This window comes from Ceratotherium simum, chromosome 5, assembly GCF_057802395.1.
Source record: "Ceratotherium simum simum isolate JZ-2026a chromosome 5, ASM5780239v1, whole genome shotgun sequence".
Classification (NCBI taxonomy): Eukaryota; Metazoa; Chordata; class Mammalia; order Perissodactyla; family Rhinocerotidae; genus Ceratotherium; species Ceratotherium simum.
The window spans coordinates 44,017,990-44,041,100 of NC_141904.1; the positions used below are offsets into that span (position 1 = coordinate 44,017,990).

Here is a 23,111-nt window from a genome sequence, read left to right on the forward strand (position 1 = left end):
GAATATTGTTTAGTCTTAAAAAAGAAGGAAATTCTGACATATGCTACAACATGGATGAACCTCGACGACATTATGCTAAATGAAATAACCCAGTCACAAAACAACAAATACTGTATAACTCCACTTAGAGCTACTTAGAGCAGTCAAAATCATCGAGACAGAAAGTAGAATGGTGGTTGACAGGGGCTAGGAGAAGGGGGAAATTGCGTAGTTATCATGTAAGGGTACAGACTTTCAGTTTTACAAGATGAAAAAAGTACAGAGGTGGATGGTGGTGATGGCTGCACAACATTTTGAATGTATTTAATACCACTGAACTGTACACTTAAAAATGGTTAAGATGGTAAATTTTATGTTTATTTTGCCACAGTAAAAAAAAATTGGAAAAAAATTTCAAATAGCCCTTCTTCCTCTGCCCACGTCATGAGTTATTTGTTCCCTTCAAATAGCCCTTCTTCCTCTGCCCACGTCATGAGTTATTTGTTCCCTACCCAGGGCCCCATGGCACGTATAAGTATATCACAGTATTTGCTATACACTGTATTGTGTGATAAATTTGCATGTTTGTGTCCCCAGTGGCTGTTCCTGGATCTCATGTATGACACTTATAAAGGTATATTGGAGATCCTATATATTATTGTCTATGGAGTATATGCTGGATCTCTGTAATCCAAGAATTTGTTGTCAGGAGGCTGCAGGTTTACAGATAAGAAGAGCTGCTAGACACTTCATTGAAAGAAAAGCTGTCCAGTGGACATTATAGAAGATTAACAATGGACAGAGACTTAGCAGTAAGACTATAAAAAAGCCTAAAGTAGATGATCACTTGTTGGCTGATGGAAAAGGAATGTCACTGATTTATTAGAGGATATTATATTAATACATATTCTGATATTTCATTTAACTTTATGTGCAAATATTTTCCCACATTGTTAATATGCTTGGGAAATATGATATTTAATAGCATCACAGAATTCTACCCTAATAGAATTTAATTAACCTCCAAGTGAGCAACATATAGGCTATTACCAAAGTGTTTGACACTGAAGATAATGCTGTGAGAATATGTGTTTACACAAGTCACTCTGTACTTCTTTATTTCCTATGCATAAATTTCTAGAAGTGGAATGACTACATTCAAGGATATAACTAATTTTAAGGCTTTTGAAACATATCAATTTATATTTTTATTTACCAACTTTATCCCCCAAATCAGCTTCCAACTTTGAAGATTGTATTGCATTTCTTTAATTTAATTTTCCTTTATTACTAATGAGCTTAAATGTGTTTGGTGAAATTAACATTGGGCATCTGTATTTTTGTTGCTCTGAACTGCCTATTAAGTGCTTTGTTCACTTTTCTCTTGGGATATTTGTCTATTTCTAAAGGATTTCTATGACCTCTTTATATATGTCACTTCCTTACAGACACTGTGCCTCAAAATGAACAAGTTCTGGAACTCCAAATATCATGGGTTATTACTACCTTCCTATTAATTCCTTACATGATAAATGAGTTGTGTAAATACGAAATCACACTAAACTTCTGATGTGTTTTTACCTGGTTCTAATGATTAACCTTTAGATCTGGTTATGAGAGTCCAATTACCAAGACTCACTCTCCTCATTGAGGCACATAAAAATTCGACCATTAACTATGGAAAAATATTGTTAACTTTTGTTTTTAAATCAAGGCAAGTATGTTGGGAACAGACAATAAAGTACATCCTAAAAACACTTTGTTAACTAGACTTTGCTTTTGGCATGACCCATGTTTCACAGTTGCACATTTAATACTTTCTTCTATCCTTCTAACTCTCATTTCCTCTTTTTCTTCTATCCGCCTGCCCTAGTCTTCTTTTGTGAAACAAGTGACATACATTCATATGAAAGCATTACTATTTGAAAGAGGGCTTGTAGAGAGAATAATAATGTGGGAGTTTGGGTCATCAAGGAGTGAGAATGATGTTCTAGAGAAGTTGCTTTCTGGCACCACTCATATCTCACCGCATAAGTGAATGCTTACCTATTCAACTTCGAACAGGCAGCTGTGGCCAATAACAAGTTATACTTAAAAAGCATATTGCTATATTATAACCACTTTAAGAAAAAGATATAAGAAGTAATGGGAGAAAACAGACCTGTCATCCTGGGACCTTTCTTTCCTACAGCTATCCAAATCCAAACACTGAACGTCAGAGTCCTGGGGACTCTCCTGTCAGAAAAGGTAATGATGCTGTGGCTTCTATTCTGACTGCTCAGAGGCTTTTATGCTCACTACTGCTGCTGGGATCCTAGGGCTGGGTTTTTAGATATTGTAGTTACTACAAGTAGAGCAATTTTCCAAAAACACAGAAGTCCCTGGGCAATGATAGCTACCCTTTTGTATCCTTTCTTATCAATCAAAGGTAGGGTATGGGTTGTTTCAGGAATATAGGCTGCCCAATGAAGGGCAGGGCAAACCCTGACAAGAAGGAGCCAACTTCCAACCAGAAATCCAGATGATGTGATTTTAAAGCTAGCGAGCTGGTGAGCCACCACCACAACCACCCCCAGGAGGGGCTGGCTTGACCAGGGCAGGACAGCAGGGGTGCAGACAAACTGTCTGGATAAATTTGTACTTGAATCTATGTCTTACCAGACTTGGTCTCTTCTCAGTTACATTGAGGAAAGGCAGAAAATATACTAGATTTGTTAGCACTTTGCTCCCTTTCCTGCACAAATATTAATTGAATCCCTTCTCTGCGCCAGGCCCAAAAGTGAAGGAAATAAATATGGCTCCTGTCTTTCTAGGGCTTAGAGTCTAGTGGGAGAGACAGAGACATAAACAAGCTATTTTGGCACCATTTAATAATAAGTGTTAGGACTGAGGAAGCTGAGTATGCTATTGGAGCTGGGAGCAGGGGCAATCTAACCCAGTTTTGGTGGGTCTAAGTGGGCTTTCTGAAAGAAGTGACATCTAAGCCAAGACCTGAAAGCTAAGGAAGAGTCAGCCACGTCAAAGAAGGAAGAGCATGTTCTAGGCAGAGGTTAGGGCAATCATGGCACACTTAAAGAACTGAAAAAAGTTGGGGTGCAGAACACAGAGTAGGACAAGGAGAGTTAAAAGATGAGGCTGGGACCATATGAAAGAGTCAGATTATATATGGTTTTGTAAACCCGTTAAGAAGTTGGAGTTTATCCAAGAGTAGGGAGGAACCATTCGAGAATTTTAAGTTAACAAGTGACAAGGTGAGTTTTGCATTTTAGAAAGATCACTCTGCCTCCACTGTGAATAAGACAGTGGAGAAGGCAAGCCTGGGCAGAAATCCCAAGTAGAAGGTTACTGGGGCCCTACAAGCACAGACGACAGTAGGGGCCTTCACAATGGTGTCCACGGGAATGAGGAGAAAATGACAGTCTGTGATGAGTTTGGGTGGCTTGATGGGATGGGGTAGGGTGGTGAAGGAAAAGAAGAGGCAAGGACGATGCCTACATTCTCAGCTTAGGCAACCGAATGGAAGTTAGTTTCATTCCCTGACAAACAGAACACAAGAGGAGGCACACAAGAGGAGGTGACTATGAGTTTGTTTTAACCCTGCCAAATCTGAGGTGTTTAAGGTGCATCCAGTGGAAACACCCAGTAGACAGATGGGCAGCGGCTAATCGGAAAGAGGTGTATTCCCTATTAAACGAGGTGGTGACTCCCTAGAGCAGCTGCTGAGTATAGAACTAACAAGATGCCCAATCTCTTGGGGCTGACTTGCAAATGGACTACTTACTACCTCTGGGCTCCATCATCATAAACCATATTCACCATAAACCATTACCTATATTTCACACCACTGACTTTAAGGCAAGAGGCATGGGAAAGAACAGACGAGTCCAAGTCCATTACTATTTAAAGAGAAAAATCTCCTCAGTTATTTCTTCAGAGGAAAAAATTAGAAAATGAAAAACAGAAACTGTTTTTTCCTATACTTTGTGGCCCATAATTTATTTTTAAAATTTGCACAGTGATCACAGAAACATGAATTGGTAAGTGTCATGTGGACATAGGCCAGAATCATTAAGTGTTCAGGCGATGGCTCAGTCTCTAGTCATCTAGCACAGGAAGAGCTCACACTCTGATGCTAGATGAGGACTGTGATCTTTTCAATGGCTGCAAAAGGCATAGCTAAGATGAAACATACAAACCAGTCTAAATACTGGCATCTTTGACACATAATAAAGAAAAATGCTTTTTAAATCTCTCATAAATTTGCAAATAGTATAATTTCTTATAGCAATTAATTATCTAGTTACAAAATTCATCTAGGATATATAGACTGGCTCCCCATTTTCTCTTCTTAAGAAATAAAATATTTAGGTCAAACAATTACCTTGCTTTTTTTCTTCAGGACACATGGTCAACTTGTTTTATCTTTTATGAGCCATACCTTATCCTATGGTTACCAATTGAGGGTTCAAAGATCCCCCTGAAATTGTGAATTGTGTGCAGAACTTTGCATGTAAGTGAGTCTAGGCATTTTTCTGAGAAGAGGGTCTAGAATTATCAGATTCTCTACGCAATTCACACTCAAAACAGACTAAGAATCACTGTCTTATACCCACATTTCACTATGATTCTCCTACAGTGTATGGTATAAATATAGGTCATAAATTATGAGTTGACAGGTTTCATATTCTCTTAGGGATAAATATGTTTACTTTTATAGGACCATATCTGGAAAGAACCTCAAAAGCTAACAAGTTTACTCTCTTGCCTTTAGGCAAAATACCTCCAAAATTATCCAAGTCAGAAAAAACCGAAAGTCTGTTTATTTTTCCCTGTGGGAAAGCAATTCAGCACCTCATTCTGCAACCTATTACATTTTTTAACAACCACTGTAAAATTTATCTTTGGTCTGTATGTGCTCTAGTTTAGGCCCTCAATAGCCTTATTACTATTTTTCTTCACTTTATACACAGCTATAAATGTGTGTTAACTTTTCCAGAGAAGATATATTGCAATGTTCTTGTCACAGGCCATTTTTATACCTAAAAACTCCAGTGACAAATGTGTATGTACACAACGCAGTTCACACACATTAGGCAGACGTCTGGACAATATACTAAAACCTAAGTGTGATCAAGTTATTAGCAACAGGAGTTCAGAGCCCCAAAATGCTAGGAAAAATCTCACAGAAAACACACTGCAGCAAGAAGGGGCTCTCCTGCTGTTTCTGGCAGCTGCACTGTCGGTCAGAGTGGGGTATAATGGCATTTGATGGAGATCTGACCTAACCATGTGCCCAGAAGGTGTGGGCCCTCAGCAACCCTCACCCCAGCCTGGCCCGTGGTCATGGTCCCATTGCCCTCCCCAATGGACACTGCACACTCCAGGCGTCACATGTGCACTGGCAATCCAGCTCCCCCTGCTTGACTGTCTCTCACATAGGTTTGTCTCCTGTGGCCCTCCCTACACAAACACTGGGCACTCCCGGCCTTCCACCAACAGTGGCACCCTGTCTTCCTCTGTATGTCTATCCAATGGCTAGGATTCACCTATACCATGAAAGCTTGCTTCCTGCTTTCCACTTTCCTAGGGACTGTGGACCAGCTCTGGCCTGGGCATCCCAGCAAACTTGTCCACTGTCCTGGAGGTTGCAGTCATGCCTTATCCAATGAGGTCTGATCTGCAGCTTTGGGGAAGGAGTGCCCCTTTCAAGTCTGTCCTTCCTTGGGTACTCTGCCTCAGCTTTAGGGTAGCATACAGTCTTCTTAAATCTTCTATCTTTTTCTTCTATCTACTTCTTCTTCTATCTACTCTTCTATCATAGTTTAATAATTCTTTATATTAAAATACTCCTGTTTAAATCACTGTGTGGTTTCTGTCTTCTGATTGGACCCAGACTGATACAATCACATGTCTTATTCTTTGATTGCACTCATTGATGGTATTTGCTAACAGTACATCTTTGATTGTTTTCATTTTTCCTTCTAGTTTAATTGTATTATGGTTAAAGAATGTAGTCTATACAATTCCTACTTAATGGAATTTATTGATATTCTTTTAATATAATGCATAGTGAACTTTTTAAGTGTTTTTGGAAAACTGAAAAAAAGGTGTGGTTTATATTTTCAGGGTACAGAGATGGATATATTTCAATTAGATCAATCTTGTTAAAGTTTTCATATCTTCTATACCAGAAGTCAACAAACTTTTTCTGTAAGGAGCTAGACAGTAAATAATATAGGTTTGTGGGCTGTAAGGTCTCTGTTGTAACTCCTCAACTCTACCGTTGAGGTGCAAAAGCAGCAATAGACAATGTGTAAACTTATTGTCTGTGTGGCTATGTTCAATAAAACTTTGTTTACAAAAATAGGCAGCAGGCTAGATTTAGCTCACAGGCCCTAGTTTGCCAACCCCTGCTTTATATTATTATTTTTATCCACTTGATCTGTCAATCAATGAGATAGATATGTTAAATCTCTCAACACTAATGTGTTTTTTGGATTTCTCCATGTACGTTTTTGGTCCTTCTTGGTTTATATAATTCTGTGCTCTGATATTTGTCACAAAAAGGTTCATAGTCACTATATCTTCCTGTGGATTTTATTCCTTACCATTGTAGAATCCTTCTCTTTGTCCTGTTAAAGATTTTTTTTTTTTGCATTAAATCTTATATTTAATATAGGAAAACATTTAGAAAGAAAATATAAAATAAACCAATACAATTAAAACCAAAGATAAGTTTAACAATAAATCCAATTGGAATAAATCTACCTATTAAAAGAAAACATATCTCAGAATACGGCAAACACCAAAACCATGTCTATAAGATATATATGTAAAATAGAGTAGTCCTACAAGTTTTACCTATAGTGGATTCTTCATCTGTCTTTCTTAAGCTATTTTTCTTTTTTTAATCTTATTTGCTATAAATATAATTATTATCCTACATATCATGTCTTGCATCAGTTTATATATATATATATATATTTTTTTTTTTTTTTTTATTTAACAGCGCCATTTTAAGTCTTTTATATAAAAGAGCATGTGGTTTGTGTTAGTCTTTTCTCTCTGTTCACTGGAGCCTCATCTGTTTCCTGCCCTTAGCCTATGAGAGTTCTGGCTGTCAGGTTTCAGCCCTCATGCTCCAAGCTGGAGCAGTTAGTCAGAGTTGCTTTTTACCCTGTAACTTCATGCAAAGTTCTACACCAAAGATCCTTCCACTCTGTCAGGGGCATGTCCAGTTCCCTGGGGTTTTGGGTTGTTCCCTCACTTCATTGTGAGCCCACTGCCACTTTTTTGTGACAGCTCTAGTCCACATATGCCATTATTTAATATAACCCGGTATTGACTGATTTTTTTCCCCCTCTTTTTCTTTCTCACTCAGTTAAACAAAACCCTTATTTGCCAAATACAATTGAGTCTATAGAATTATTCATCCAAACTACATCTGCCTCCCTTTGAGCCACAGGGCAGAAAAAGACAAATCCTAGCACCAACTGAAGAGTTATTTCTCTACCCCTTTGAAGGGCGGAAGCCACAAGTGATACATCCCCTCAAGTTACTTGTACCCCTAGTCCTAGGATCCACAAATACAGAGAGAATTTTGGAAGGCTTTATAGAATTTCATCACCTGACCCTCTGACTGACTGCTTTGTCCAAGAGTGGGAGCCATGTGTCTCTACGTTGGGTCTTCTTTAAGTTTGGTTACAACTATTTTTGTGGGTCCAAACTCTGAGTTTCTGCTGGGCTCTTTTCATATATTCAGTGGTCTTGTGTAGTCTTACCAGTTTTTATTTAATTTTGCTTATTTCATTCTATTTCTATGGAAATTGAGGGGAGTATGCTCTAGGTCTGTGTCTGTGACTTTAGGGAGTCCTGCATGCCAAGTATAACTCTAAAGGATTTTTTTGAAAGAGAATTGATTCCCACAATGGATTTCTTCTTTCTTCTTGAAATTCATTTCTTGAATTTTTTTAACTCACATTCATTAAGAAGGATTTGAGATTCTGCCTTACTTAAATGTGTATTTAAATTAATGATAAGCCACCCGGTTTTAAAATAAAGTAGAAATTTAGTATTTCCAGGCCAAATAATCTTCTGAAATTTCTTTTGGTTCTAGTTTTAAAAGCAATTAAAATAGCATAGAAACTCAAAACATCGTGAAACTCAAAATGACGTCAACGTCAGCAATGTTCTGATAGACACACAAACAGGCGAGCTCTTACCAGCGGAATGAGCAGGCTAATGAGGTCTGTCAGAGGTTTGCTGAGCAGCAGCAGGTCCTCCGCGGCCTGAGTGTCCCCTCCTGAGCCAGACTTCTGTGCCTTGAACAGGGGAAGAGAAAGAAAGGGGGTCTTGGAGGTCAGTCAGCTTGGCGATAAGAGACAGGTGCACTCAGTCTAGCAGGTGAAGGGTGCTGAGGAAGCATTTCACCTCAGTCCCCTGAAGAGAAGTTATGCTTCGTTATAATATGACAAAGAGTGCACACACTGCCACCGGCTCAGACTACAGAGGCAGACCTGGGTGGCCCACAAATAAAGCAATAACTAGGGCTGTCGTTGGAGGAATGATGGTGATTTTCACATACCACAGTGGGTAAGCACTTTCTTTCCAACCATCCTAAGACTAGGTGCCGTTATCCTCATTTTTCAGGTGGGAAAACTGAAGTTCAGAGAAGTTAAGTAGTTCGTCTAAAGTCCCACAGATAATGGGTGACAAAGCCAGAAGATAAACAGGCTATATGACTCCAATCACACATGCTCATCTCTCCTGGGCATTTTTATGCACACTGTATGAAGCACACCAAATGCCTTCTGCTATGCTTTCCTTCTCTATATGCACACACATGCTGAAATAACCTCTAGAATATTTTTCCAATGTACTACTGCTTGAATAGGCTTCAGATACGGGTCTATGCTGCTTAGGACGCGTGGGCTTAAACTGCAATGGAAATAAGAAATGACAAGTGAGTGACTTTAATTTTAAGCGTGTCTTCTCCCGGGAGTTTCACAGAACTGTCTAACTCCAGAGAAGATTTCTATCATAGAGATGAATAATTTTATACTGAAAACAGGCACTGATTGTTTACTCTGTTTGCTACAGTATATACACATTTCATTCTCATATTTCCTCTGTTTTTAATTTTACTCAGAAGAAACAAAACTTTTAGGTAATGACCTTTGCCAAAGCCTTTAGAGCAGGCTGCAGGCTGTCCTGCTTCAGGTCATTAAGCTGGACTCCAGGGCCCTTCTCACAAATGCCAAGTTTCCTTCTGCACTTCAGGCCTATGGACAAAACTTGAGTTGCCTGCTTCAGTTCAGAAGGACTTGGTTGAAAATCAGACACCTGCCTTTTAACAACGTGCACCTCTCTATAGCCAAGGAGAACAATGTTATCATTAGCATCAAGCTTCCCTCTCTTCTCTCTCCCTCTTTCCCACCCCCACCCCCATCCCTGATCCGCCTGACTGACTTTATCAGAAACGTAGAATTTCTTCCCAGGAAACAAATGGGTGGCACTATCCTAGAGGTCTGAACCTTTCTGAATGTTGGCTATTGATTCTCACCTTCTGAAGCACGATGTGAGATAGAATATTGGCCTTTTCACATTAACACATTACCCTTTAGAGTAGATTGATGCTCTCCTGGAAAAGATAAGGCAATCTCACCCCAGGCAGTGAGGGGCATGATGCCACTCCTTCCTTTCCAAACACATGTGAGCAAGCAGATGGGCCCCAAGCACAAGCTCCAGCTGTGGGGCGTTCCTCACAAGGATATCCAGTGGTCCTCTAGATCCTCCAAGATCTACACAGTCATTTGTTGCTGTCACCAAGCAACATCCAGACTCTGCCCACCAGTACGCAGGTACCGCCTCCTTGCAAAGTTGCCCAGAGTTCCAGAAAAGGGAACACTGCAGCTTTGCACAACAGAGGGGTTCACTCCAGGAATGTATTAGAAATTCAACTCTCCTCACAAAAGGATGGGCCCACATTGGAAGCTCTGTGCACCAAAGGGATGGATGCAGGGGTAAATATAGAAACTGAGAAGCAAGAGAAGATGGTAGACTGAGCTGGGAGGGTAGCAGTAGGATTTGAGAGAAGTGGTTGGATTTGTTTGCTATTTAAGGTAAAAAGCTACATTACTTGGTGACAGATTAGATGTGGAATATGAAAAAGAGGGAAATTTTAAGAATGACTCCCAGGTTTCTGGTTTGCATGGCAAGATGAAGATGGCAGGGCTTGCTGGCAGGAGAATGGTTTTGTGAGGTGAATCTTGAATTCAGCTTTGGACATGTTGAATTTGAGGTGACTATGAAGCATTCCAGGTGTCATGTTAAGGAAGCTGCTGGATATACAAGTATGGATCTCAGAGGAGAACTCTGAGTAGAAATATAAATTTAATAGTCTAAAACATATAAAACCTGGGAATGTCAACTTATGAGCCATATTTAATACTAAATGGCAGTACAGCATTACCCAAAATGAGATAAACGCATACAGCTGTATTCCCGGCATTAAAAATAAAAAAAAAGGCCAGGGAGAACACAATTCTACTAGATTTAGCATTGCTACATGAATCTGGTGCACAGGGGTAGGTACTCAACAGAGGTTTGAAAGTAAACACAGAGGTAACACATCTGGAGAGAACAAGAGACAGTCAATTCCTCAAGCTCTTGTTTTCTGCTGTTCCAAGCAGGTTTAAGCACACAAGGGAGCACAACTTGCAATGGTGCGGCCCTGACCAATTCAATTCAACACTCACTGTGCTCCACAGACACCATCATGCACATGCTCGCGATGCATAGCTCATACAACTCAGTCCCCACTCTATAGGACCTCAGATTTAATTCAAAGGTTGACAAGCTTCCAAATAACTGTGCTAAAGGCAGAGTGTGAAAACTGCTATAGAGGTGGAAACAGAGTTTGGGTGGTGGGGGAGGTAGGAGAAGGTGGCATTTGGTGGGTGCGGATGAGGTCTACAGGGAATAATATGGAGAACAGGTGTTTCAGGTACTGGGAATCTGACGTGGAAAGACAAGGCAGTGCATAAGGTGCAGGATCCATCTGGAAAATGCCAAGGCAACCATTTGGTATGGGTACGGTAAGCATGGAAGACTGGCAGACGAGTCTGGAAAAGCATCCTGGGGCCAGATCATACAAGGCCTGGAATGTCTCACCCATGAGTTAGAAAATTATATCATGGATAATGAGATGTCACTGAAATTTTCAAAGGAAGGGAGAGACATGATGAGGACTACAGGCTATGACAGAAAAACCTCACTTGCATTCAACTACCAGACGGAGGGTAGCTCATGGGGAAGAGCAACAAGGGGAAGGACATGGAGGAGTCAAACTGGATGATTCCGAGAGAGAGTAAAACAGAGAGTACAGCCCTCACGATGGAAAGCCTCTATGTGTATATGAGACTAAGGAGGACTCAGTGGCCACATTTCAGTCTTTCGGCAATACGAACACATCTGCAAATGAACAGCAGTTTAACTGTCCTCCCACCAGGAGAGCAGTCTATCAAGCTCCCCCATCACTTCAGAAATGACAGACAAGGCCCAGATTGGGAAGTCAGCTGACCTGGATTTTAACACTGAATATGTGCCTTCCCTAACCCCAAAGCTGGGTTAGGTTCCTCCACTCCCATATTCACTCTGCAGCATCCTGTACCTTTCAGTGATTACATTCTCACAAATGTAATGAAATAATGATTCGCTTCACTATTTGTGTACTGACGATCTTCCCTATCAAACTGTAAGCTCCCTAAGAGCTAACACCCTTCCTCTCTTGATCCCTGCTGAAATCACAGGTGCCTAGCCCTGTCCCAGGCTCATAAGTGCAAAATAACACCATAAATTTATATCTCTTAAGCCCGCTAAGAGTCAGTATAGTCACGAAATACGAACTGAGTGCCCACGAAATACGAACTGAGTGCCCTCCCACACACCAAGACACAGAAGTGAGGAAGTCTTGGTCCACAGGAAGCCCCCTGTAAACAGGAAGGTGAGGTGAGCACCTTTCTTCTTGCTGTTGCTAATGACACAGCAACCATTTATTGCTTACCTTTCCTGGGCCAGGTATGTGTAAGGCACTTCATATTTACATATATTCACATACATTTTATTCTCTCATTTAAGTTCTATGACAACCCTGCACAGTAGTTATTATCATATCTACTTTACAGATGAGGAAACTGATACTAAGACAGGTGAAGTAACTTGCTCAGGATCATAACGTTGAAAAGTCACGTGGCTGGCATTTGAATCCAAGGCATTCCAGCCTACAAGGCCCACGTGTCCCCACACCAGTGAGTCTTGAGCATGTATTTGTTTCTTCTTCCACATCTTTCACACACAATCCTCAAGGGGTTAACTTAAACCAGGACCAATTCTGAATCACAAGGCAGGTTAGGGTAAAGATTGAACTCCTAAGGGAGATTCTGACACCTGCCCCCACCCACTCCTCACCTCCCTGGTACACATTCCTGCAACCTATCACTCTTCTCCCTGAAAAAGAAACGTGCTTCATAAATCTAAACATTATTCTGATTTTAAACACTGGCAACCCTCGATTCTTCTACTTTAGAGACGGTCCTTTTAGAAGTACACAGAGGCTTTGAATGCAGAAGAATCCCCAGTGTGGAGCACGTTTATAAATGGAAGAGGTGTCTTATCGTTTGGAAAGTACTTATTGCTCAGTGTTGTAGGAAAATGTGTCTTTGATGCACACTCTATTTCCTTTCCCAATCCTTTCCCCTAATTCAGTCTCAAGGACTCTATGTCTTTCAGAGAGACACCAGGTACCATGGAGATCAAAGTCAGTAGTCAAGGTCAAAGAAATACATGACAGATATTACAGGGGAGGAATTAGAAAGATGATAGCAGTAAAATATAAAATGGTGCTGAAGAAAATGAAAAAAAAACAGTGATCTATTGGTACACTAGCAAATTGAAAACAGAGAATTAGAAAATATTTTGTATTAAGGAGTTTTCTTTTAAACACCCTTGAATATGTACCTAATCACTTGTAATAAAAGAGGATTTCTATTGCGTCTGGAATTTTTAAACTTCTGATCCTTTTTATCTACAATCTACATAATCTTTCACAGATTGACACCATCAAAGCATCTTGTGAGAGTAGCTCTCGACTACACCTTGAAGAATTATATAAAACTACCCACTAAATTGAAGTAAGAAACAATGTTCTCTAAAGAGATACTTACCAGAAAGGAGAGGAAAAACTAAGAGAAATCCATAATTCAGGATTCCATAAGTACTTAGCAATGCTTTACTGTTAATTTAGAATAATAGATGAGCAAATAAAAACAACTAGATGGTTCAAAGGCCATTTTCATTTACTGGCTTTATAAGTTTGGGTTAAACACTTGCTCACTATCATGTTTGTTGAGAGAATCTTGGAATTATTTATTAAACCACACCAGACAAGCTAAATACTTGACCAGCTTAACTGTGGATAAAAGATACCATTTATCATATTGATGAATAGCAGAGACTAAACCAGAGTCTAAGGATTCATTCTTGGCTCTGCTACTATAATTCTTGGCAGAGTATCAAAAACAGTTTGGTTTCAACTTTAGCTTCTGCATCTATCCAAGCCAGGATGCTACCATTTGATATATATCTCTTGCAATTTTACCAGGATTCTAAATAGCACAATGAATTTATATTGGCTGTGTGCTTTCACATGATCTAAGTATCAGTTGACTTGGTTAAAGAGAACATTAAATGAAATAGGCATTTCTACTAACATGAAAAGTACTCAATAAACTCACATGCCTTTCCTTCCTTAGAGCATGCTGCTAAGTAAATCCAGGTCATAGTTTGGGGCAAAGTGACGTTTCCATAGCCACTGAATACATTTCTAGTCCTCAAAACCATCTTGCAATTCCATATTATTGGTCATAAGGGAAAGCAAGTGATAGAGTTTATGTTTTGCATATGCATGTAGATGTGTGTTTATACCTATGTGTATACATACACATATACGTATGCGTATGTATGTGTGTGTATGTGTATACGTGTGTGTGTGCCTAAAATCTCTCCATTGTTCCTAGCCAGCTAATCCATCCTGTTGGGGGTGGGAAGGAGCTCCATCTCAGGACAGGAAGACTGGACACTGCTTGGCCAACCCCAACGTGCACGTAAGGCAAATGATCTCTTCAGTCGGGAGCAGATCCCCAGTTAGTGCTCGCTAAGTCTTTGCTTAGGCCTCTCCTCTTTCCTTTCAGATTTTGTGATCAAATTATCAGTTCTTGATATGGGTCACCCAAAGATGGCTTATTTGGTACTCTCTATAGAATCATATGTTCTTTATCAAAAATAAAGACACATTAGAGGAAGATTAGAAAGAAGAGAATGAAGGGAAGTGTGACATGGAGCAGGGTTGTTCAAGACACAGGAATAGGTCCTCTACCTGCAAGGCCAGCCGTACAATACTGGATGTGTAGGTCAGCATGCCGTGCAAAATATCAAGCAGTGAAAATAGCAGCGCGGCTGCCGTCTCGTTGTTGTTTTTATTGTCCACATCCAAGCACAGTGTGGCAGTTTCGGTGAACAGGTTACAGACATGACGGACCAGTCCTGAGGGTAAAAAGGAAAAGGGTAAAATATTCATCATAAATTATAAAAATAATGTGTCATATAAACCCAACAGAGCAGGCATTTGTATTCTACGTTGCATAAACTCTAAGCAGTCCTTCAACTGTACTCTGTACCAGATACATGTGGGAAAGTTTTTAAAAATGCAGATGTCCGGGGGCGAGCCCAGTGGCATAGTGGTTAAGTTTACTGCTCCACTTTGGCGACCCGGGGTTTGCGGGTTCGGATCCCAAGTGCAGACCTACACACCACTTATCAAGCCATGCTGTGGCAGGCATCCCACATATAAAGTAGAGGAAGATGGGCACAGATGTTAGCCCAGGGCCAATCTTCCTCAGCAAAAAGAGGAGGATTGGCAATAGATGTTAGCTCAGGGCTAATCTTCCTCATGAAGAAAAAAAAAATGCAAATGTTCAGGCCTCACTCCCAGGATCTGCTCAGGAGCCTGAGATAGGGCTTAAAAATATACTGTTAAACAAGCTCTCCAGATGGTTTTGATGCAAAAGTTCCCCAAATAACACTTGGAGAAACACTATCCTATAGGGACAGGCTTCACAGGGACAGAAGACTCCGTGACACTGGAAGAAAATATGTTGTATATGAACCTACTGTTCCCAGGTTCTCTGTTTGAAGGCACAGTTCTTCATGGTATGGATCAGGGACCACCAGTGAACCCAGGAGTCTATCAAGGGTCTACAAGTAATTGGGTCATCTCAAGAAGATAAAGCAATAAAGCAATTTTTCTCTCATGCATTCCTAAGAATTTGAAATGTAAGATTAATCATGATTTTAAGAAATCTGAAATTTAGAAATTGCCAGCTTCTATCATTTTGTCTATGTGAACCTCATATTAACAGTGCAGTTAGTCTTCATCACTTTTAGTTTGATGTAATCTGTAACAACAAGCACATTTTCACATTTGGGGGGCATTACTTTTTACATTTAAGTTGGCATTTTTATTGTTACTAGTATGTAGCATTACACTTTAAATTCACCAGATGTGGGGCCGGCCCCGTGGCTTAGCAGTTAAGTGCGCGCGCTCCGCTACTGGCGGCCCGCCTTCAGATCCCGGGCGCGCAGCGACGCACCGCTTCTCCAGCCATGCTGAGGCTGCGTCCCACACACAGCAAGTAGAAGGATGTGCAACTATGACATACAACTATCTACTGGGGCTTTGGGGAAAACAAAAAGGAGGAGAATTGGCAATAGATGTCAGCTCAGAGCCGGTCTTCCTCAGCAAAAAGAGGAGGATTAGCATGGATGTTAGCTCAGGGCTAATCTTCCTTACAAAAAAAAAAAAATTTTAATTCACCAGATGTAAATGTGGTGAAAACATAACAGGAATAATGTTATAAACCTAAATGGTAAACAGGACCTTCGGCATCAGTAGATCATCTGAATGTTCTAGAAAAAGTGAATCTTCAAAGATATATATTTTACACAAGCAGATGGAAAAAAAAAAGCATGGTAAGGAAGTATGGCATGTATTGTAAGCTGGATTTTATTGGACCTGCAATCCATTTGTCCCTAGTCCCCAGATGATCAATTGGAGGGAAATTCTGACAAACACAGCCATCCAAGCTTTGGTATCTCCTCCAAACAGTGCACGTTGTCATTTCCAGTAAACCAATCTAGTTTTCCTGGACACGTGCAAAGTAATTCTCAGAGTACGAAAGTAATTAATTTTGTCACTAAAGGCAGAGAGAAACCAAAATTACAGAGGCATCATTCAAAGTTGTAATCCTTGTGGTAAAAACAGGTATAAGTCACAAAGCTGAAGATAAATATACTTGAAGGGAAAGTAGAATGAATTATTGTCAAAATTTCTTTATCAAATGACAAGGTTTGATAGCACATATCATCAGTGACACATAGTACAGAAAAACAATTATTATGACACGTGCATTACACCACCAGGCATTCTCCTTAGAGTTAGAACGCATTACTCATGTGCATGCTATGAATCAGCATTTGGCATTCGTGAGCTGCAGACAGGGTAGAAGGGCTTCACAATGTAGTACTTGGTGAACACACGCTGCAAGAGAAGATGTTTTCCTTTTGTCGGTTCATGATTCCTTTGTGACACATCATGTAGATGGCCAGGGGCGTAGGGGGGTCAATACTGGTGAAGCCTAGCTACATGTACAGCAGAGAAGGACATGGCTCTTCAGAAGGTGGAGGCGGACCCCTGAACATCCATCTACATGCTGCTGGATACAGACTAAATGGCTGGTGAGCAACGTGTTGTTCGTGATCTTCACTCAGTCTTCAAGGAAGGAGTGCAAACAATGAATGCAGTCAAATCCCTGCTGGGAAGGAGAGTCTTTCCAGCCTGCTGTGTGAAAAAAACAGGCAATGAATGCCAGGCTCTGACTTTACACACTGAAGTCACCAGTGTCAGGGAAGGTGCTCTTATGAGATTAGAAATGAAGTATGACATAAAAATATTTCTTCACAACAGTGATAACGCCAGCAAAGCCCATTAATATGATGTCAAGTGGCCTATCTCAGCCATATATTCGGTGCTCTTCAAAGCCAGAACTTTCACTTCAGGGTCAAAATACATGTTTTTCTTGTCTAAACATTTTATTATGAAAACGAAGAAAGTCATGAGATAGTTCAGTAAAACGAACCCCTATCATTCTCTTCAATAATTACCAACATTTTGCCAATCTTCAATCTATCCCCATCTACATTTTTTTAGTATTTTACAGCAAATACCAGACATCATCTTATTTCTGCTGTAAATACTTCTGTGTAGTCTAACAGATAAAGACTCTTTTTTAACATAACCACAATGCCATTACCACTTAATAAAACTAACATACTTCTTAATATACTCAATACACAGTATATGTTCAAAACGCAACTGTCTCAAAACTGTCTTTTTTGTAATTCGTTTAAATCAGGATATAAACCAGGTCCACACATTCCATTTGGTTGTAGATCTTAAGTCTCCTTCAACCCCTAACAGTCCTTTCCCCATCCACAATTTTTCATGCCATTTATTTGTTGGAGAAATTAGAACATTCTTCCTGTAGATTTTCTTGCAGTGGTGTTCCCATATCCCTGCATTTCCTGTAAACTGCTAATTAGACCTAGAGACTCAATTTAATTCAAGTTCAAGTACTTTGGCAATACTGGGGGCTGGGTACTCTGTATTTCCTGTTTCATTATATCTGGAAAGATATATTGCCTGGCTGGTACACTCTTAATGATGTTAAAACTGATCCATGGGTTCAGAGGTTGTTAGCCCAACCCATCCATTATAAAGTTCCCCATCAAATGTTACCTACCAATGACCACTGTCTAATCCCATTATTTCATTAGATATGGCAATATGGTCATTTTCAAATTCTGTCATTCCTTCTGTATTTTTCAGCTGGTTTTCTTCTATAAAGAACCCTCCTTTATCATCTTATTTGATCATCATAAAATATGGTTTGTAAAGGAAAGGCAAGATAAATGTTTGATAAATGTTTCTTTGTTGTCATTTGCCAGTTTACAGAACAATGGTTTTGGAGTATTCACAAGTACCAAATGTGACCAAGGTAGGGTAGATAGGGAAGCTAGAAACTACCAAAGCTTATTAATGAGTTCATGTTGTAGCATCATTGTAAATATAATGAATTTTTAATAGTTTATGGATTCCAATTGATTTTAAACATTATTCTTTCTTATGCTCAACTTGTTCCATATTTGGCCACTGAGAGCCCCTTGAAAGTGTCCTACCTTCTGCTATGATAGTATGTCCCAAGTTCATCTTACAAATTCCTGCCTCAGGCTGGGCATTAGCTACTTCTCAGGAGCCCTGGTTTCTTTTAATGAGAAATGGTATTTAGAGACCATGATCTGAGGCACCAGGAATGCTCATGGCTACTGGGTCATTGATTTGGTGGATAGAGATATGAAGTATACATCTTTTAGACAGAGAAAAATAATGAGTTCAGACAAATATTTCCAATTCTAGAGTCCAGAAATGGATCATCATTTATAAGGTCAAATGATTTTCAGCAAGGGAATTCTTTAGGAAAAAAAAAATTCTTGACCATTATCTCACACAATATGCAAAAATTAATTTCAGATGAATCATAGATCTAAACATAAAAGCTAAAACTGTAAGGGTTCTAGAAGAAAATGTAAGAGAAGATCTTTGCAACTAGGAGCTAGGGAAGATTTCTTAGATTCAAAAAGTACTGATCATTTAAAAGTGGATATATTAGACTTCACCAACAATTAAAACTTTTGCAAATCAAAAAATGCTATAAGAAATAGATAAGCCAAAGACTAGAAAATATTTATGACATATATTTCTGATAAAGAATTTATATCCAGAATATACAAACAATTCCTACAACTCAATAATAAAAAGATAAATGATCGAATTTTAAAAATGGGTACAAGACAAACAGCTCACAAAAGATATACGTCAATAAGCATGTGAAAAGTGTTCAACATCATTAGTCATCAAGGAAATGTAAATTAAAATCACAATGAGACACCATTACACACAAACAGGAATAATTATAATGAAAAAAACGGACAACGCCCAATGTTGGTAAGGATGTAGCGTGACCAGAACTCAAATACTTTGCTGATGGAAAACAGTTGGCAATTTTCCATAAATTTAAATACACATTTACCATATTACCCAACTACTCCATTCTTAGGTATTTATCCAAGTAAAATGAAAACATATGCCCACACAAAGACTCATTAGAGCTTTATTCAAAATAGGCCAAAACTAGAAATAGCCCTGCTGTCCATCAAAAGGAGAATGGATAAACAAATTGAGATATATTCATACAATGGAATACTACTCAAAAATAAAAGGGAATGAACCACTGAATCCCACAACAGCATGGCTGATTCTCAAAAACAATGCTGAGAGATAGACGCCAGAAACAAAAGAGGTATATGAACTCAGTTGTATAAATACATTTAAAGAAAACTTGTCTTATGTTGATTGAGATCAGAACAATAGTTGCTTCTGAGGAAGGGGCAGGACAGAACTTTCTAGGGTGATAGAAATGGTCTATACTTTAACAGGGTGTTAGTTACAGGAGTGTATGCATTTTTCAAAACAGATTGAACTGTATATATAGGATTCGTACATTTCACTGCATATAAATTATACCTAAATTAAGAAGTGCAGAGTTGAAAAAACAAGTTGGGATAGACTAGAGCAGCACTGGAGTAAGATAAATGGGTGGGTGCAGTCTGTACTAGGATGATAGCAGCGTTTACTGAGTACTTGCTTTGTGCCTGGAACGGGGCCTTTACTTGGCTTTTTACATTTAATATCTCACCTGAATTCTGTAACAGCTCCAAAAGGCAGATGACGGTATCTCCATTTTGTACATGGAGAAAACAAAAACTCAGGGTATTTAAGTAACCAGTTCAGGGTCACAGAGTAAGTACGAGTCATAGAAGTGATTGGAACCCACATGTAACTCCGAAGTCCATGTGCTTTCATCAATATCATGGAGCCTCTAGGAACAGCCACTGGGGAATTGGACCAGAAGGCCAATGAGGAGGCTGCTGCGGTCACACCATAACCACGTGGTGGTGTGGTGGCGGGAAGCAAGGAGAAAGCAGCAACATCAGTAAACAAGCGTGATTTGTAACTTCTGGGCAACAGTGGGGTGGGGCCAAAAGGTGTCCATAAAGAATAGGAAAACTATACCATCAGTGGAAGAAATGGGCAGGTGAGTTTTCTAGGACCTATAAGTTAGCTTTTAAAATATGCCGAGTTTGAGATAACATCCAAAAGCCAATGCTCAAAGGCAGTTGGAGATTAAGGCTTAGGAACCAGGTGGCAGTCAAGCCTGGAAAAAGAGAGGTGAGAGATGATCAGAGAGAGTGGAAAGTTCCCAAAGGACAGGCAAGACTGGAAGGGGTACAGAGTCAAAGACTGAGGGCAGAGGAAATCCCAGACAGAGGCAGGGATTTATAGAGGAAATGGAGGCAAAGGTGCTGATATAATAGAGAAAGAAGCATGATATATAATGCCACGGATATCAGGAACAACCAAAATCAAAAAGAAAAAGGGTGTCAAGGACGTCTAATTAACACAGTTCAAAGCCTGAGAAAAGTTCACTGACTGCGTCATTTCCAGGTCACTGATGCCTGTCATTGGTAGAATTTGTTAGGTACTGTGGCCTGAAGTCAGAGTTCAAGTTGCCAGATCTTCCTCTCTGCATTTTCCCACACACCGTGTAGCTTCTGACATATTTGCTTCCATGCTGTGTCCAGAATTTCCCCATAAAGGAAGTTAGGAAATACAGTTTCTTGGAAGAAAGGAAGGCTTGAACCTACATTTGCATAAGGCTGACAACACCAGTTGTCCATATCCACCACGGAAGCAAAGGGAGGTACTGCAATTTGTCCCCTCACCTTACCCTAGGGACTTGAGGATTAGATGGCTGGTATTGGCAAAGCTCTGTGAACGGACTAACATATGATGCATTTTACTAAAGCGAAGGAATAAATCTAAGAAGGAGACAAAGGGAAGGAAAGGAAGTTAACATTCCCCTGTCTCTGAACTTTCATTCTTCTGCACAGACAAGTTCTGATGAAGAGAAAGATACTCCACCTCCATACAGATGGAGTGAAGTTCAAGGATATTGCCAGGGCTATGTTCTCCAGAGTGAAAACTTTCCAAGTGATCAAACTGTCAGTGGGCATGGGTGTATGGCTCTTTCCCACCTTCCTCTTCCACTAAGAACATTAGTGACAACAGAGCATAGGCAGAGGCCCGCACCTCTGGGAAGAGCCCAGCCATTCCTTTCTGCTGTTGTTTTTTGGGTTTTATCCCCTCCTATCCTGTCTCTCCTTTCTCCATCCAGACCCAGTCTGAAATGCAGTAGCTACCCGTGGCTTAGGTCAGCTCTGCTCCAGACACCCTGGGCAAATGCACAGCCCCTGGCCATGTCTCCTGCCTCTCTCTATGGGTGCTAGCTGGTATGCATCTGTGTGAAGGGGAGAGGGAGGCTTTCCTGCATGACAGTGGTAAGATCCAAGACTGAAGGTTTAACACTGAGGCAAAAGCACAGGGAAGGCCACAGCCAACTCTGTCTCCAGACTAGCAGGTAGACCTAGTATAGGAAGTGAGGCTAAAAGCAGCCCTCTACATCAACCAGCGTAATAAAAAGGGTTTCTGTGCTTTGCTTGCCGGTCATCTCCCTCAGAGATGCTGTCCAAGGGCATCTGGGATAGCGTTCTAGTATTTCCCAGTCCTCTGGTCAAATGCCATCATAACAACTTCTTAATACTCCATCCCAACATCTCTAAAAGAAACCAAAATTCATTAAGCCAGAGAATCCAAGAATTATTTTGCACTAATTATAACCAACTCATCAAAAAAAATCCAAGAATTATTTTGTATTAACTATAAGCAAATCTCTAACGGGGTCATCCCCATAAGTTATTTTCAAGCGTTCAATTCCCAGGAATATTGATATGCATGAGCTGTTCCCCGCTCCAGTCACTGTGTCCTTACTATATTATCACTTTTTCAAAATGTGTCAGAGTAGAGAGCAAACAGAAGAGTACATTTTGAACTTCTAAGCATCTGAAAGTACTTTATATTTCTATCATTAATGATTTGAATACAACACTCTAAATCTAAATGCCTCACCAAATAGAGGCTTCCTTCTAGATAACTTTACACTTACATCATACAAGCATGGTCATTTTCACTAGGGTTCATTCAAGTCAAACTAAACCAACAAGCCGGAAGAGGAGTATAAAAGCATCTATGAAATTCAGTGTGAGGAAATTGTTCTTTCCCCAATTGATCAATGCTTGAACCACCAAAACCAGAAGTTATACCAAGTCAGCCGAGTGAAAAGTCTGCTTTTAAGTAGAAAAACATGGTGGGTGAAAGTGGCAATGCCCACCCTGGACACAGTGACAGGGTAAACGGAGGCCCCTGTGAGCTGTGGGGCCCTGAGCCTCTTCTGGCCGAAGGTTATGAGCAGCCACCCACACAAAGAAATGACCCCAGAAAAAAACATGTCCAAACATCTCTGAGGTTAAAAATTTCTGGATCATCTCAGTGTGGGTTTTTGTTATTCCAGCCCCGTTAAGCATGTGTCCAACAGGCTTGCACAGGCTGGCATAGGCGCTTCATAAGAGGCCTTGGGGGTCTTCACTGTGCCCAGGACCAGGCCAACACCTTGCCCCGGCCATCCTCCTCCTCATGCATGTGCCCTCCCTCCGCCTTGGAACTTTGGCTTCCCTTCTCATCTAAAACCCTCACCCTCACACCTGGCCCAAACACTAAGGGCCATGGGGTTTGGCTTTCCCCAGCCAGCAGAGGGGCACTGAATAAGTTTCACTCGATGAGGATGACTAGCCAATTCATAATTCTGTGCACTGCTGAAATCAAGTAACTCACCAAACCTGAAACTGAAAAGTACCTCATGGATCATAGGCTGGGGGCTTCTCAAATATGACAGAATGCTAATGTTTTAATTATATTTTTTCTTCCAAAAATCTAACGAGACTGT

At 40.2% G+C, this 23,111-nt stretch overlaps 1 protein-coding gene across 4 annotated transcripts in view; it reads right to left on the minus strand.

Moving 5' to 3' along the window:
- The window catches only part of ULK4 (unc-51 like kinase 4), a 533,886-nt gene that overhangs the window by 162,716 nt on the left and 348,059 nt on the right, over nt 1–23,111 (minus strand). For 3 of the 4 annotated variants that reach the window (XM_087430781.1, XM_087430782.1, XM_004419552.3), the window contains exons 33-34: nt 14,414–14,580; nt 8,202–8,300 (exon numbers count right to left, since the gene is read on the minus strand). In XM_087430781.1, the coding sequence (XP_087286907.1) occupies nt 8,202–8,300; nt 14,414–14,580 (266 nt within the window). Of the gene's footprint in view, nt 1–8,201; nt 8,301–14,413; nt 14,581–16,086; nt 16,934–23,111 lie in introns of those variants that run through there. The other variant, XM_087430783.1, reaches the window with a different exon arrangement.